Source organism: Conger conger, chromosome 10 (assembly GCF_963514075.1).
Source record: "Conger conger chromosome 10, fConCon1.1, whole genome shotgun sequence".
NCBI lineage: Eukaryota > Metazoa > Chordata > Actinopteri > Anguilliformes > Congridae > Conger > Conger conger.
Genome location: NC_083769.1, coordinates 32,339,551 through 32,357,676, shown reverse-complemented (window position 1 = coordinate 32,357,676; position 18,126 = coordinate 32,339,551). Strand labels below are relative to the sequence as shown.

General features: G+C 38.5%; 1 protein-coding gene across 3 annotated transcripts; it reads right to left on the bottom strand.

The window, feature by feature from the left end:
• Positions 1 to 1,253: 1,253 nt before the first annotated feature.
• LOC133139273 (protein-L-isoaspartate O-methyltransferase domain-containing protein 2) lies at positions 1,254 to 11,803 on the bottom strand. 3 transcript variants are annotated; one of them, XM_061258698.1, is made up of 7 exons: positions 11,664 to 11,803; positions 11,494 to 11,540; positions 9,240 to 9,602; positions 6,824 to 6,926; positions 5,852 to 6,023; positions 5,343 to 5,466; positions 1,254 to 4,398 (listed from the first exon to the last, which is right to left on the bottom strand). In XM_061258698.1, the coding sequence occupies exons 3-7, from the start codon at positions 9,544 to 9,546 to the stop codon at positions 3,944 to 3,946; spliced, it is 1,161 nt and encodes a 386-aa protein (XP_061114682.1). In that variant the 5' UTR covers positions 9,547 to 9,602; positions 11,494 to 11,540; positions 11,664 to 11,803; the 3' UTR covers positions 1,254 to 3,943. The 3 variants fall into 3 exon arrangements, with proteins under 3 accessions (XP_061114682.1, XP_061114681.1, XP_061114683.1); XM_061258697.1 differs by having other exon boundaries at positions 9,240 to 9,581; XM_061258699.1 differs by having other exon boundaries at positions 1,254 to 4,395; positions 9,240 to 9,581.
• Between the last annotated feature and the right edge of the window lie 6,323 nt (positions 11,804 to 18,126).

The window sequence follows — 18,126 nt, the reverse complement described above, 5'->3', positions numbered from 1 at the left end:
TGAAAGGCAACTAAGATCAAATTACGAAATCTATGGAAGATGCTTGCACAGACAGGCGTGTTGACATTCCTTCAGTATTCTAGATTTAGTTGGTTTCGCAAACCCCTGGAGGGTTTTTTTTTAATTATTTGTTTTATTTCAGGGTGCAATTTTCAATCACTATGGTAACAGGATATACCGTTTTAAAGTGTTAAAACTCACAGTTCTCTGTATAACCTATTTTAAGATGCCATTGCTTTAACAAAAGGGTTCCTTATTTTGTAACGTGGGTGGTAAAACAAGTGTAGGGGTGTCAGTGTCCCTTTGATGACAGCGGACCAAGTGCATAACATTTCTCAGAGAAACATTGATAGTGTCCATTGTTTACTTTTAATTTCTCTGGTGCAGTTATCATTGTCCGTTTCACCGTTGTATACTTGTACATATAAAAGCTATTATCTACATTTTGTACAGGCACTCTTGAATACGATGAGCCCAAAACGTCAATTAATTGACCTCAATTAATATATTAGTATACAAAATGGTATAATTTGCCATTAATTGAACATCAAGATAATTGTTTAATTCAGCTGTTGTCTCCACATCCACACAAACACTGATAACTCGTAATACTTTGAAATTGGCAAGGTTAACATAATGAAATGACACCGTTAAGTTGACTTTTGCTCATCATGCATGAGTAAGTGAGGGAATAACATAGTCACATACTAAGTCCTAGGAAATTAGTACAGCAATGAATTGGAAGACTGGCTGGCCTACAGTTCCAAAGGCTGCACAGATGTATTTATTTTGGGAAGGATTTCCATTTGCTGCACCAACTGGTACCAAATGAACCATGCACACCTGACAATGTTTTATTTTAATGCAGGCAATGTGCAGTAGTCAGGGAATGCACGACTACTGTTGCTGGTGACCAAAGGGATTTCAAAGTAAAAACTCTTGTAATGCAAAAAGTTCTTACTGTTCAGTGGGAGGAATATTGGATCTTGCTGGTCTCAGCAGGTGTGCAGTGAATAAATGTAATCACTTCCAATCCAGTCCAGCACCAATTAGGGCAGATTTTTATTTTCACTGGGTAAAAAAACTAAAGCAAACCATGAACTGCTCAAATGTACCACATTTGAGAACAATGGTATGTGTGGGTCAACAATTTAGTTTTTAGTTTTGTTCATCTTTAATATCAGCGCTCTGTACAGGGCCATGTAAACCATGACATACATATCTTGAATATTCTGAACAATGTAAAACACAGATTCAATTTTTTCCACATTTATTTAACTCTGTCAACAGCAGCCAGTAAAACATCTTCTATTACACATCATATGTGCAAAAAGTACAACAAATTTACAATTGCCAAAAATGCTGAAACTTATGAAAACCCTAAAGATACAGTACAAACTGAAACATCGTAAGAACGATTCTTTTAGAAATGCAGGGTCCACGCAGGTAACATTTGGCACTGACATCACACTTATTAGAACTGCTTATTTGTAAATGAAAAAAGGTTTGGTGGTCAGTATCAAAATGAACTAATTATATTCCCAAACCCAACTGCACTGTCACTCAGTTACTAAACTAAACAAAGATGTATGCATTAGACCCCACCAATGAGGAAAATATAGTTGTAGATGCACAAAATAAACTATTGAATCTCTAGTTTTAGAAAATGAAACAAAACAAAAAGACCATCTGCCTATAAATTGTTCAGTCATTGATCAGCATTTTTACTATATTTCCCCTTTTTCATATTATTAATAATGCTGGTCAGGCAAAACAACTTGAGAAAAAGCTATCAAGTAGTAAATCCATTCCATGAATATAACAAAACAATATTCAGTTGAGGGGTGGGGGATGTTTGTGTATGTGGAATCAAAATGGAAACAAAAAAGTTTTAAACTATTAATGCACGTCATAATCAAATGAGCTCATGTGCTCACTATTCCATGTAGTGGATTAGGCTACGCTCAGTAAACAGAATGAATAGCAGTAATGAGAGGAAATATTTCATCTCTGAAAGGAACCAGCCAATATCGGTTATAAGCCTCCTGCTTTCATGACCACATATGAGCTAGAGAAAGAGCTCAGGCACGCACAGGAGGAGGACAGGGCAGAAGCAGTGCAGGGCTGGGCTGGATGGGTCCAGTCAGCATGCACAGTGGCCCCTGTCACATGTCAGCAGAAGTTCCAGGAATATTGGGGCCAATAAAATGATCTCACTTTTGGGCCCCACCACACCAGATACTACCACGTTCTAATATTCTTTGAGGGCCCCTTTCAGTCAGGGCCCTTGGAATCATCCTAAACTACCCCCCCCTCTACAGCACCCATGCTGGAGCTGCAGGTTCTTTCTTGAGAAGAGGAAGATACACCCTACTACTCCCTACAATGTTCCAAACACTTCCTTCTTTCAGATAATATTCATATTTCCAGTTTATATTTTCAATCTCAAATAAACCACTCTGAAGACAAAATAAAGGGCCAATAAACTTGTGTGAAAGCAACAAATCTGTGAATGGCCCTGTATATAACCCTTTTCTGTGTTGCAGCAGACACCGTTGATGCGTTCACTGTTTCGTGTGATGTTAGCAAGCTTAAACGAATAATGGATTTGAAGGAATGTGACAGACTTGCCAAAATAGCAAGACCAATGGTATTTAAGCTCAGTTGTGATGGCCAAGGAGGCACATTTGGCACAGAATATCAAGGTCCATGTGCCCAATTATGTTATTAATTTGCTACATTTTGTCTATCAATAAATATATGTATATTTACAGCAAGGTAATTTTGCCTCGCTGATTTGATTTTCAGGAAATGTAAAACCACCTTTGGTTTTCAGATACTTCAACTAGCTTTATGAGACATTCAAATAAACACATACATAACCATACGTACATCAGCCATTGTGCTCTTCCCAACAATCCAGTACCGCTGGCCATCATCCCAAAACCATCAAACCACACTGTCTGGTGCTGCAATAAACTCCACTCTTACTCTAATGATGAATGCAAAATCCATACTTTAAACAAGCAAATTAGATCCAGATTAAGGTGCCAAAAAAGCATTTCTACAATCTTTTTACATACCAGAAACTTGTCTTATTAGCTACATTATCCTTTGACAAAATTATTTTACAAAATAATTTTCTTCCACAAGGCCACACTACAGCCATAACTTTTCACTGGTACAGCTGTTACAACGCTTATCTCCCCAAGTTACAACTTTTATGAAAATGCGAATGAATGAAATAATTTAGGTCAGTTTAACCAAGTCCAAAACTTGGAGCAAATTATAACATCAGTAGTCAGAAGTGACTATACCTTTCAAAAAGTCTACAGACAGATAATGAGCAGCCAGCTTCCTTATTATTTTCTCCATTACGTCGCAACAGGTCAACAGGCAGCACTGCAACTACAGGTGCCCCACTACAAAAAATGATTTGCCCACAGCAAACTCTTGGAGTTTAAATAGTATGGAACATGACCAGTGTTCAGATTAGTATAGAATATGCTATCAAAAAGAAACTCCCAATCAGAGAGGAGGAAGGTGGGAGGTCAGAATCCATCACTGTACAATTTCCACCAGCTATTAGTCAACACCATGCAGCCCCCATAGTTACAGTGTCATAATTAAACTGAAATTTGCACGGCAGACCAAGTATTACATTGCACAAATAGAGGAGTTAGTGAAAAGTACAGTAAAGCAAACAATAATACTTTCCATCTATCGCCGCAAGAACCACCCACTTTCCTCAAAACCAATGTTCCTTCTGCTTCCAGCAGCAAGAGCAAACCGAGACACAGGGGGCTCATTTGGAAAAAAAGAAAGTGGCTTATTTGCCTACAAAGGTTGCCACACCTGTCGAAGGAGGAGGATGCTGAATGTCGTCTTGTTCTTCTCTGCTTCTGGAATAAAACCCGTCTGGATGGGTGGTGCTGGGAGTATCTTATTTCTCACGGTAGTAGAGCAGGTACATTTTGAGGGGCTCGGGCAGAGGTAAACCCAGGATCCTCTCTCGCAGTACATTGACAGCAGGTTCAGACCTGAGCTCTCTGCCCTCCCTCTCCTCCTCCTCTTCCTCATCCTCCTCCTCGGCCTCTCCGCCCATCCTGCTCTCCTCTGGCCGCTCCCCCTCGGTGTCGTCGCAGTTGTTGTTGTCGTCCATGGGTCCGGGGAGCATGCGGTTGAGGAACATGTGCTTGTTGGCCAGGAGCACGGAGTCCATGCGTCGCCGGTGCACACGCCTGCGCTTAAAGCGCGGGCCGCTCTTAGGGGCCCCTCCGGCCCCGCCCCGGGCCACTCCCCCGCCCCGCCCATGCTCCTGCCCCGTGCTCTTCTTCAGGGTGTGCCGGATGGAAATGCGTGCCAGATCCTGCAGAGTTCGCACCTCGAACATGGCTGCTTCAAGGGTTTAAAGGATCGAGAGCATCCAAACACACAGAGAGACGGAGAGAGAGAGACAGAGAGAGAGAGAAAATAACTGTTATTCATCAGGATTTGAGTATGAAATTTATCCATTAAAAATAATAATAATAATATAAATATTATTTCCTTTGACAGATTATTAAAATAATAATAATAATAATAATAATTATAATAAAGAAATTTAATCAGGCTCTGACTGAATACCAATGCTATGCCATTTCATCACCTTTTGGCAACATTCTATGATGCAATTTCAATTTAGGCAAAGCATATGCATTTATGACAGGCTTTAGTTCCAAAACATTTAACTGAATCAAATTTTCATGAAAACAGCAGCCTGCTCTGATGGTGACTGGTTCTACACTTGATGGAGACTATGATATGACATACACTCAGTGATGACTTTGTTAGGAAGACCTGTACACCAGCTTGTTAATGCAAATATCAGCCAATCACGTGACTACTAAATGCATAAAAGTATGCAGACATGGTCAAGAGGTTCAGCCGTTTATCAGACCAAATGTCAGAATGAGGAAGACATGTGATCTAAGTGACTTTGACCGTGGAATGATTGTTGGTGCCAGACAGGGTGGTTTGAGTATCTCCTGGTATTTTCACACACAACAGTCTTTAGAATTTGTAGAAAATGGTGCAAAAAACAAAAAAACATCAGCAGCAGTTCTTAACACATTGTTAATGAGAGAGGTCAGAGGAGAATGGCCAGACTGGTCGAAGCTGACAGGAAGGTGACAGTAATGCAAATAACCATGTATTACAACAGTGGTATGCAGAAGAGCACCTTGTTTCAAACCTCTAGGTGGATAGGGTACAGCAGCAGAAGACTTAAGTGTAACTACCTAATAAAGTGCTCACTGAGTGTATGTCCAGAAGGTAACTGTTTTCAACATTTAAATACTTACGTAGTGGAACCATTTTGGTTTTGCCATTATCCTTGTTCTTTGGCAGCACCAGGGGAGCGAAGGAAACTGCAATGATTTTCTTGGTCTCCCAGGTATTGTAACCTGTGCGAGTGATCTTGGTCAGCTAGAGAAAAGAAAGTTGGTTCACAGTTAATCAATGTGCTCTACAAGGAACACTATGGATATATTTGACAGGACTTTACTTCTTTCGCTTGTGCACTGCGAAAAACAATAAAGAAGTCTGTCTCAACAGGTATTTTAGTCATATATTTACACCTAATATCTTGCTTCTATTATTAAGTCTAAAATATTGCTAATGAGGGGAGACAGTTCATCTAATTTAAAGATTTTCCAGTGGGATGAGAAAATTTAACTTGTAACTTAGCAAGGTAATATTTTCCCCAAGAAATTACAAGACTAAAACACTTGTTGAGACAGACATTTTTTGCAGTTTGTAGGCAGGCCATAGACATGTGTGACAGTGATTTTCCTTTTTTTTTGTAACTCACCTTCTCCTCCAGGGGCAGGACCAGGATTCCCCCCACCTTCAGTAGGTTCTTCATGTAGTCCTCGTGCTCCCTCTGCACCCCTGCTCCACAGTACACCCTGTCATACTGCCTGCTCTCCGGCGTGATCTCCAGACAGTTTCCCACCACAAAGGAGGGCTCGCAAAACTCAAACCTGCGTGCCCCACCCACACATGAGCCCATTAATGTACACCTACATACAACACGGTCAGACACAACACATGCATTCACACCATTGATACATGCTCATAACACATCTGTGTGAATTTGGCTGGTAGGATTGTCTGCCTGTGGCGTGGGACGTGGATGAACCTCAGTAGAATGAGCACTCATTGGACAAGGGAAATACAATATTGGTTGTCAGTGTTGTGACACAAAATGTCTCCACTGGAGGTTTGATCTGGTCAGGGATGCGTCAAATCAGCCACTGAAAGGAGGCTTGACTTAAATATGTTTCAGACACCTGGTCTCTCTGAATCAACTACTCTACTACCACTGGGCAGTGAATGTCAGGCTCTGTGCCCAGGACAACTGCAGCTTTCCTAAAATCAGACTAACTGGCAGGAAGCAGTCAATGTGCCACCACTGTTCTACACAATAGCTCTTCAGCAGCAATCACATCAATGCACCAATCCTATCATACGGCCACACCGTGTACGGAAAGTGATCATTTGCTATTTATTTTGAAATGGCAATCTTTTTGCAGTTAGAATTCGTGGCAACATATGCATCACCTACAGAATTGTTTTCATACTGTAGCTTAGCCATTTCCTGTTACGCATGATGCAATATTAAAATCATTTGACTGGTTGAAACATTGTGTAATATACTACATACAATTGCATTGGTCGACTGGTTGATTTGTACTTTGTACTTAAGCTGATGGACTGAATTAATTGAAAGGTTCAGACTACCACATATCACAGCAAGAAATGAAAGCGTGGAGGGTCTCACTTGTCAAAGCTGTCACTGGTTTTGATGAAGAACTCCAGTCTTTGGTAGGCATACTCTATCACATCACCATGCAGCTCGACTCCATGGTTCACGCCAAATGGACCTGGGCACACAAAGAGTTCAGGTCAGACAATCATGGGACTGCAGTCTACATCACCGCTCAGCATCTGTTACAATTCACACTGACATTTTGTGGCTGATTCCAATTAAAATGTGATGGGGATTGCAGATTAGAATTTGACAAGATAAAATGAATGGACTTATTCAAAGCACTTCCTGGAGTGATTGTTGTTCTACAGGGTTTCTCCACTTAATTGCTCTAAATCTTCTGATATTACAATCATCTACTTGGTAGATTGAAAACACAAATGTAATTACTCTCACGTGTCTTAAGAGACAAAAATGATAAAATTCTGCAACATTTTGCATTTTTAACTGGTACAGCCATTGTATTTATGAAGCTGTACAATTCTGTTGAAATTCAAATTAAATAGAAGTGGTATACAGTGGCTTCAGAAAGGATTCAGACACCATCACTTTTTGCAGACTTTATTGTGTTGCAGATTTAATTTTAAATGGAAACAATTGCCATTTTTGCCCATCAATCTACACTCAATAAACCATAATGCACATTGCGATTGCACATTGAGTTGCACCTGCTATAGGAAATGTGCTTTATAAATAAAGTTTGATTGATAATAACAAAGTGAAAATGTTTTTTTGATTTTTTTTCTACAAATTTATTAAACATCAAAAACTGAAATCTGTAATTTACATAAGTATTCAGACATTTTGTGTGGCACTCCACATTGTGGTCAGGTGCATCCTGTTTGCTTTAATTATCTTGAAGCATGGTGGTGGCAGCATCATGCTATGAGGGTGCTTCTCAGCAGCAGGGACAGGGAGACTGGTCAGAATTAAGGGAAGGATGAATGCAGCCAAATACAGGGAGGTCCTGGAAGAAAACCTGCTCCAGAGTGCACCTGACCTCAGACTGGGGTGACTGTTCACCTTTCCGCAAGACAATGACCTGAAATATACAGCCAAGACAATGCTGGAGTAGATTTGGGACAAGTCTCTGACAGTCCTTGAGTGGCCCAGCCAAAGCCCAGAGCTAAACCCCATAGAACATCTGTGGAGAGACATGAAGATGGCAGTTCACAGACGCTTCCCATCCATCAGATGGAGCTTGAGAGGATCTACCAGGACGAATGGGATAAACTGCCCAAATCCAGAGAATTACCCGTGAAGACTCAAAGCTGTAATTTGTGCTTCTACAAAGGGAAGCAGCAACAAAGGGGCTTCTACAAAGTGCTGAATTAAGGGCCTGAATGCTTATGTAAATGAGAGATTTCATTTATTATTATTTTTAAAATAGTTTTCAGTAATCTTTTAAAAATTATAATAAACATGTTTTCACTTTGTCATTATAGGTTATTGAGTGTAGATTGATGGGTAAAAATGGCAATTGAATCCATTTAAAATTAAATCTACAACATAAAGTGTGCAAAAAGTGAAGGGGTTTGAATACTTTCTGAAACCACTGTACAGACACTCACTGAGCACTTTATTAGGATACCTACAAGTATACCTACTTGATGCGATTATCTAATCAGCCAATCGTGTGGAAGCAATGCAATGCATACATTCATGCAGGTACAGGTGAGGAGCTTCATGCTAATATTCACATCATCCATCAGAATGGGGAGAAAATGTGATCTAAGTGACTTTGACCGTGGAATAATTGTTGGTGCCAGTGGTTTGAGTATCTCAGAAACTGCTGATCTCCTGGGATTTTCACGCACAACAGAGCGTCTCTAGAGTTTGCAGAGAATGGTGCGAAAAACAAAAAACATCCAATGAGCAGCAGTTCTGGGGCAGAAATGCCTTGTTAATGAGACAGGTCAGAGATTAAGGGTCAAACAGACAGGAAGGTGACAGTAATGCAAATAACTACACATTACAACAGTGGTATGCAGGAGAGCATCTCTGAACACACAACGCATCATAACTCTAAGTGGATAGGCTACAGCAGTCTAAAAAAAGTCTAAGTAATAAATACCAAATAAAGTGCTTGCTGAGTGTACATTTCATTAGAATTGATAAATATGGGAACAGAAAAAGCAGAACAGAAATAATTCTGAATAAAACGGGAAAAAAACTTTTTGGAAGAACTTCACAGAAACTTTAAAGAAAAAGTATGGTTCTGACTTATTCAGCCAATCACTGAGATATGCATCACTGTGCGTAAGATCCTCTGCAATCCTGGACTGGGTGGACAAATACTGAGACACAGAAATGGACTATAGCTGCACTATATTTTTCAACATAAATGCGTATTAAAAGCATAAATGCAGCTCAGAGCCTTGCAGCTTTCCTTTGGGTCATAAGTTGATGTTCCTACAGTGTCGCTTACCCAAAATGAGGCCCACCATGGTACTCAGGTAGCCAGTGCCGCTGCCCAAGTTAAGGAAGGAGAGGCCTGGCTGCAGGTCCAGGGCCTCCATCACCTCCGAGTAGATGCAGGGGGCAGAAAGGTGGATGTTGCCATGCCTCCAGGCCAGGTCTTTGTAGGCATTGTCACGGAATTCCTCCAGGTAATAGTCTGCACGGTCGATGGCACGGAAGGCCTGCTCCACCAGCTCTGAGCGGATGTAATGCGCCTCCTTCAGGTTATCGATCAACTCATCGTTATCCTCCCCAGCACTCACGGCTCCACCCATTTTGGCTGGAGTGAGAGGTGGACCAGGAGGAATCTCTGCTTGGAGGAAAGACAAGCCTGAAGATCACAGCGATAAAAACAAACTTCTGAAAAACAAACTGAATCAACACCACAACAACCAAGAACTGTACAGTCTGAACTTTTAAATATTCAGGGCCGGCCATTCAGAAACAAACTATCCAAAACTAATGAACGGAGACCCATAGCCAAAAATGCACCCATTAGCAATGGTAAAAGTTGTATTGTATGATGAGTAGTCTTTTACTCTTTTGTCATTCATATGGACAGATTTATATTCGGAGAAAGCTAGAGGTATGAATGATCGCCTCATGTCCCTGAAGCCATTACTAATAGGCAAGAAGCAAGGATCAATCATCAGTAAGGCTGGGTGTTTGTCACAGAAGACACAGGTGTAATGTATTCTGTGATTTTTGCTAGTTTTCTTCACAGTTCCAAGACTTTCCCTATTTTCCCCCCATTTCTGCATTTTTCTCAGTTTTCAGTGCTATGATTTAATGCCATGATCTATTAGTATTTCTGAATGATAACTCAAATTTAATGTAGCCTACTGTGTTATTTAAATATCTATACACATTTTAACAATATTGCCAATTGGTACAAGAAACAAAGTGCAACAATGTATACAGTATCTGCAATGCTCTGGGATTATGATGTCATTTGCTGCAATCCAATGTTTCATGGTCCCCGTCAACAATGTTGATGCCCAGCTCTCCTTCCCATGTTATGGTAACATTCAGTAATAAGAGGCACTCAATCAAACACCAAACCTAGCAATGTACAATGTGTATTACACCAATACAACAAACTTTCAATTGATACAAATGGACACACGGTAACCATGTTTTTATTCCATGATGCTCCGAATTAAGCAATTAAATGCACCAGCCTATCAATGTATTTTACTCATAGGCTAATTGTTCCTAACAGCTGGTTACTGTTCGTTCATTTTTGGAAACTTCAAGGACTTGTTACTGTTGCTACAGTTGCACATGTTATCTCAGTCTTTTCCTATTGTTGCACATTAGATCTATTAATAAACTTTTTAAACTCTGTGATTTGTTCTGCCTTTTTATGTTTTTCCGTGACTTACTTAAATAAAAATAAATTGTGGAGAATAGAGCCAAAACAAGAAAAACATATTTGCCACAACACATAATGGAGTTCACTACATACAGTGCCATCCAAAATGTTTGGTACAAAGACATATCATTTATTTATTCGCCTCTGTACTCCACAATTTGAGATTTGTCATAAAAAAGCACACGTGGTTAAAGTGCACACTGTCAGATTTTAATAAAGTATACATGAACGTGAGAATTGTTTGCATTTTTGATGGCGCACATATTTAGTAGATGAATGACAATTTACAACAACATATATTTGTTATAAGAACAGGTTCACTGTTGATCTTTAAAACTGTTTGCTTTCTATTTAATCAAATAACTTTGTTCTATTTTATTTCTTGATTTTAATATAAAGCACATTGAGCTTTAAAACAAAATATGTAGCTACTGTATACGGTATATACGCTAACATAAGGTATTTGCACCCTAGACCAGGGGTTGGCGCTACAGACCCGATCGAACTACCATTACAGCAGCTGGAGAAAAACACTTCCTGCAAGTGGTCCACTGTGTTTAGTGTACTGCACACCAAACAGCCCTAAAATACTGCTGCGACATCTGAAAATAAAATATTCCTGTCGTAAATTAGTCACCATGGTATTCTTTAAACGCACAACTTCCATACATTTACGAAAGCAGCGCAAATGACCTTGGGAACAAACATAATTGTTGTTGTTGCCTTCACAAGCTTAACGCACTTCATTTTGATCTCTTTTTTTCATTATTTAGAAAATTACCACAGCAACGAGAACTGCGCAATAAACGATTTACAATCCAGGTGTGAATTACGAAAATGTTCTCACCGTTGTCTCTACCACCAACAGCTACGTAGACTAATCGAATCGAAAATCTGAGGAAGAAGCACAAACAGGAGAAAACACAATCGTAAATGGAAGTCTCGCCCCAACGAACAAAGAAACTCTTCATGCAAAGAGAGCACAAAAACCACATTTAGAAATTAACCACTGGTTACCAAAGACGTGTTGATTTAAGCGTCTTTGACTAATAATAATAATATCCCCTTCTGCGTTTTGTCTCTTCCCAAGCTTTTTTCCAGAAACATTCAGGGCCAGCAAGCACAATGCTGGATGTAAACATTGACCAGCTGACGCTCTGACGTCACGCGCAGTAACGCAGAAAATTCAGGCGAAGTAGCCGATAAACTGTGAACTGTTCAGCGCCTACGTCAAGATGTCAGTTCAACCGGTTTTCCCTCGCTGCTTACATACATTGGGCTACGGTTTGCGTTATATATAGCCATAATACATCATTTAAGTTTCCATTTCCTAAATCATTTTCATAAGTAGCCTATAGCCTAACCACTTTCCAGAGCAGTAATGCGCAGGTTTGGGGCCTGGAGAGAACATTAATGCGAATTTCACTACCTGGAAACGCAGTCTTCTGTTTTAAAAGTATTTGTCGAGTATGTTTTCATAATTTTCCACCAGATCTAATAAAAGTGCCCAAAGTGTGGAGCCAAAGCTCCTGTTTTATGAATCGTATAGCTCATCAATTCATGCATCCAGTTACTTCTTTATGCTAGCCATCGAGAAAGTAAAATAAATTAAAAAAATACAGATCCACGCACCAATTACATATTTAGCCTATTCTGGGTTACGGTGAGAAAAAACGTAAAACCTAAAAATAATAATAAATACGCTGTGTCGGAGAATATGGATTTAATTTCCATGACAATGTCGGATTGCTCATGGTAGACTAAAATTAGAAATGTAGCCTATGGATTGCACTATTCCCCTGGAGTCCATACACCCTGCCCCTGGTGACCGCTGGGAAATGCTAATAGTCATTATATAGGCGTGATATTGCCAACTGACCTCACGGAAGCAGATGGTCGGCTGCGACTCTAAATTTCATTTCTGAATCATCAAACAGCTGTGAATGCATTTTACTTTTCCCAAAGGAACTCTGCGGACTACACTGCGTTACCCCTTGTTCTATGTTGGAAAGAAAAGCCTAGAGTGAAAGCATTCTGTCGTGTTTAATATTTATTAGCCTAAATATGCGCACATAGTATCGTATAATCGTATGTAGGCTCGAACATTTGAGACGGTTGACGAAATTGTTTTCCCCAACAGAACATTGCATTGGCGTCAGTGTTGAACCCGATTACTCAAGGGCAGAATGACTCGTCTCCTAAAAGCGTGGTTTCATTGTCGACTAGAGCGGTGATTTGATGCTGTAGCCTATTTTTCCGCAGTGTTTTGGCTGCAGTTTCTGAAATATATTTTTTATGTTATTCTGTTATGTTGATAAATGGTATTTATCAATCCACCAGGTGGCAGCATTTATGTATAAAATATTCAGAGTGAAAGAATTTGAAGGCACCCATTTTGTAGAGCTTACTGAAGTAAGAGTCATGGGCAAGATAAATGCCTCTGATAATGCATGCTCAAAACGTCCATCACTGGGATTCAATAATTTGAAGAAATTCAGTGCTTTGGTAACAAAACAATTCTCATGTGATTAAAGTACATATTCTCTGATTTTATTAAAAGGGTATTTTTAATTTCACCATGTTAGGTTAGGTGTGGTCCTGCAGTCAAAGACATCCGCCAAACCATAGGCTTACAAACATCAGCTGTGTGAGCACCATTAATAAGAAAGAGCACTGGTAAGCGCTGTAATCACACAGGGCCAGAGAAGACCTCTACAGCTGAGGACTGATGAATTGTCACCATAATGAAGAACAAACCCATAACTCCTGTCTTACAGATCAGAAACACTCTTCAGGAGGTAGGTGTGGATGTGTTAGCGGCTACTGTCAGAAAATAACTGCAGAGGCTACATTGCAATAAGCAAACTACTAATAAGCTGCAAAAAGAGGATGGCCAGGTCACAGTTGGCTAAGAAGTACCTAAAGGTACCTCAAGAGTTCTGGAAAAAGGTCTTGTGGATAGATGAGACCAAGATTGACTTTTATCAGGGTGCTGGCAAGAGTAGAGTGTGGAGGCCAAAAGTCAAAAAGTGGAAAATTCTTCACTAGCCAAATCATTGAATCAGACAAGCTTTGTGTTGTGCTTTATGTTCGTGATGCATTTCTCCCATGCTTTCATTTCAGTCTTTGTAAAGTGCCATCTTCATAATAATGCACACACACATGCATGCGCGAGCGCACACGCACACGCACACACGCACACGCACACGCACACGCACACCCACACCCACACACACACACACAATATTTAACCTGAATGGCTTTGCCTAAATCATTCTGTGTCGATAGTACACACCTTGCTCTAGATTAAAAAAAAGAATAATAAAATCACATAATCAAAGAATAACAGCCTGGTTCTGCAAGAATGGAAGCATTACATACATACTACTAATACTGATAATATATCTCAGATGATATTATAATGCAGTGTGAAATACAAGAAAAAATGAATTCACAAATCATTGAAACATAAATCACACTTTCTTTCTTTTTTTATTATTATTTATTAATGTTTCCATAGATAACATTAAAATGGATCATACTCTGACAATAACAGACATCACTTCTCTTGTTCATAACACTGACACTGGTACGAAAGTCCACAGGTTCACAGACACGACTTCACAATCCTGGAGGATTCACAGAGTTCACTTCCAAAAAAAAAAATCCACAAAACAGACAGTCAAGGCTTGACCTGCTTTAGAAAATGGTAGGAAAGCAACACTGCCTTTGAAAAAAACCCTAGAGTTCATCATTTTGGAAGTGCTTGGCATTCTGGAAGTACCCTTGTAATTTCAAAAGGATATCAATATCAGTACCTAAAAAATCACCAGTAAAAATAGTTCCTCTCTGTAAAAATGTGTTAGCAGGGCAAACCTTGACCAGATAATTTCACATACTGTTTGCACTATTTTTTTTCTTTTTTTCTTTTTATTTTATTCAGTACAACGACAACACTGTCATTTAATACAAATTTGTACAGAGAATTCCATTTGTTTCAAAATAATGCCCTGAACTTATGCATTATCTATCTGTTAGTGTTTATTCATATCTTTCCTCTAAAATAATTGAAATATTAATGCAGTTTGGTACCTGAATCATCTTATCAAATCACAGTTTTGCTTTATTTTATGTATTATTATCCTTTCTCTCTCTGAAACAGAATGAAAGCGCCGCCATTTTGCAATCTATATATGCTTTTTTTTTCATGTTCTCTGGCAGTGACACGTTTCACATGGTTTCCCATCATCCTTTTCATTTTATCAGCCCCCATGGGGACCATGCCATGCACTCTTTAATAACATCCTGAGCAAGATTTGAACCCAGTTCCAAATGTAAACATACCCTTTCCTGCAATGAATGGAGCCAGAAAGGCACAAATGATAAGACCTACACAGCTTTAAGCTACAGTACCTACAAGGGAATTTTGGTTATATTAGCTTAATAGAAAGTTCCATTCTACCAAACATGCCTTTCTGTACTGTGTGTGTGTGTGCATGCCTATTCGTTTACGTGTCTAAATATGTATTTGTAAGTTGTCCTTTGAATTGAAATTTTCGGAGGGTGTACGTCTTTCAAGTATAGGCAAGTACCTCCTCACCTATTTTCCAACTGAGAACAACTGTTTGTGTATGAGTGGCATGAAACAGCTGGGGAAGTCTTGAGCTAGCACTATGTGTGAGTGGGTGTATGTTTTCATGTGATGACAAAGCCAACACAAAGATATTCCCCAAGAACTTTATGGCCCTCACAGTACTTTAACTGGTAGAACTGGATTTAAGACCATGAGGAGAGGATACCAGAGTTAAGTTAAGTTATATCTTATTTATAGAGTTGGTCTGTCTCTGGGGCAGGAGGTTACAGTTACATTGCATTTACTGAAAAGTTATTATGCAATTACATTATCCTGACTAGCCAGTTACCATATAGGTGCTAATTGCTTAGTTGTTATAAAGAAGTACCGTACTATTTTTTAACAAGGTCACAAAAATAATCAATACTAATATGAATATCAAAGAATACTGAAATCTTTCTGCCATTCATAAGGAAATGCAAACATGCTCTGTGTCACCATTAAATTACCAGACACCCAATCATTTTGGTTGTAATGCCTCACTGTAGACCATCATGGTTGTCATGCAAATCTTTGTTTCACTGTTCCGCTTCAATCAGTGAAGCAAACATTGTCATAGGTTTGAATTTGATATGTCAAAAATTAAAAGGGAGTATCTCTATTCAATAACTTACTCAATGAGAATATAAATATGATTTGTATTTTATATCAATATGAAAATATAATCATGTTTATTGGGGGAAAATATATTCTCCCAGATTCAAGCTCCAAAGGAAGAAAACAGAAAATAAATAAATACATAAATAAAATCTGAATTTTGTTTTTGATGTCAATACCAGTTTATGCTTCAAACGGCACTTTGTTTTTCTGGTACAGGGCCACAGTACAATAATCTCTTTCCCCATGTTTTCATTCTCTTTTTTAAGACAATGACTTGATCCAATCAAAGCTATCATTTGAGCTAGGCTACAATGGATACTGTACAAATGGTAGTTCTATTATTCAAATGAATGATTATATGAGTGTCAATTCAAACTAAATAAAATTTGTGCAAATTAGAACAAAATAATACTGTCCTGCTTTTCAATACAATTGTTGTGTGGTATTCTATTAAAATTATTATTTGCCATTTAAGAGAAAACCCAGATTGGATTAAGTCCCTTGTCTTTGAACCAAAACATTCAGCAATTGAAACAGGACAGAGATTTACATTTAGTAACAACAAACAAAAACATTTGCAGTACATATTTTGGTGCACTGAATGAATTACTGGCTGACAATCAATCAATGCCAAATTCTCAGGGTCAAGGCTAAAAGCTTTTGTTGGCATGCCTGGTCATTTTCAAGAGGGCACTGCATTTTGTTGTGTATTATTGTCTATATGAGTCATTTCATTTCAGAGTCTCTCTTTGAATTGTATGAGCTTCCACATTAGCGAAATGCTGCAGCTAGCTACCACATAACATTTCCACAACGTCACATATTAGCTTGGTGACACTGACTGAGCCTGTAGTATATAGACAGTACCTGTCTGTAGCTTCACAAGCTAGCAAGTTAATTTACATTTTCATATTCATATCTTCATGAATTCACTTAAATAAGTTGACTTAACTACTCTTACCAAAGTTATTACCTGACTACAGTACATGTGACTGAGCAAATGGAACATCCACAATTAACAGCTTGTGCAAAGTACAGTGTCAGAATGGTTACTTCAGTGGTATTTTGAAAATGATAAAATTGTGATTTCTTTGTCTCCAAAGACTATGATTTAGTCAAGATTACCAACAGTTATCTACAATATATATAGATATACTTAACACAGGTGTATAGGTAATGACAGCATTTGTTGAAGAAGATCAAAATGATCAGCTTTCAGCTTTGAAAAACGTCATTAACCAAGCATTTATATTTTTTAAGAGCCACCTAAAGCCACAGTCAACCTGGTCTGTAATCAGGATTAACCACTTCAAAATTATACAGTTCATCACAGAGTCATTTAGACAAATATCAACTTTTTGATAAGCTACAAGTGAAAGAGCAGAGTTAACAATTACACTGGAAAAATATATGTATATTTATATAGTTTTTGCTTTTTTTGTTTTTATTTTTATTTTTCATTTTTTTTTTACAGAATGTATATATAGTGTATTTATGGCCTTCCTGGCAAGAAATAAAGGCATTTATAACAATCACAACTCTATTGTAAGCCACGTACGAGTGACCAGAGGGTAGCATCATTGCTGAATGAGAATACAGAAAGTAAGAGTTAGTGGCACTTTGTGCATTGAAAATAAAAAACAAGAATAAGGCTACAAGGGTATATGCTTATCTGTAATAAGTTGTCTTAGGATTCAGCCATCCCTAAAAGAGAAATTTCTTTCAGCGTGTGTTTTCAGACCCATATCTGAGCAGAAACACATTTTGGAGACAGTGTTCTACGTTTCAGTATGTCAACATGACAGACCGATAAAATAATGCAATGAAAATAAAATAAGCACAAGGCAGTCATGATATTAAGAATGTTTCAGGAGAGCCAACTATGGCTGCTACAGAGTGCTCAGAGGTAAGAGACGGTAAGGTTAACTCTTTTCTTCTTCTTTGTGGTCTACATTGCCCTGTATAATTCAACAGGGGCATAGACTACACAAAAACTCAGGGACCTACAGCAAATGTTTCATTTTACAATCTGATAGGAAGAACTGCTGGTATATCATGGAAACATTATTAGTCAGGGTGTTGTGCAATCTTTTTTTCTGAACATGATTTTTCTTTTATTTAAATGTCAACGGAGGTGTAGACTGTTCATACTCAGCCATCACAAACACACAGACAGAACAAAATAAATATACAATATTACTATTCATGATTTCTTAAATATTAAATAAATAATAAATACATCCTTTT

Excerpts from the sequence above, each read along its gene's own strand:
- LOC133139273 (XM_061258698.1), bottom strand. The coding sequence starts at position 9,546 with ATGGGTGGAGCCGTGAGTGCTGGGGAGGATAACGATGAGTTGATCGAT. Across the intron at positions 6,024-6,823 it reads ACCAGTGACAGCTTTGACAA|GTTTGAGTTTTGCGAGCCCT; the intron begins GTGAGACCCTCC and ends TGGGGCACGCAG. Across the intron at positions 4,399-5,342 it reads AACCAAAATGGTTCCACTAC|CAGCCATGTTCGAGGTGCGA; the intron begins GTAAGTATTTAA and ends AAACCCTTGAAG.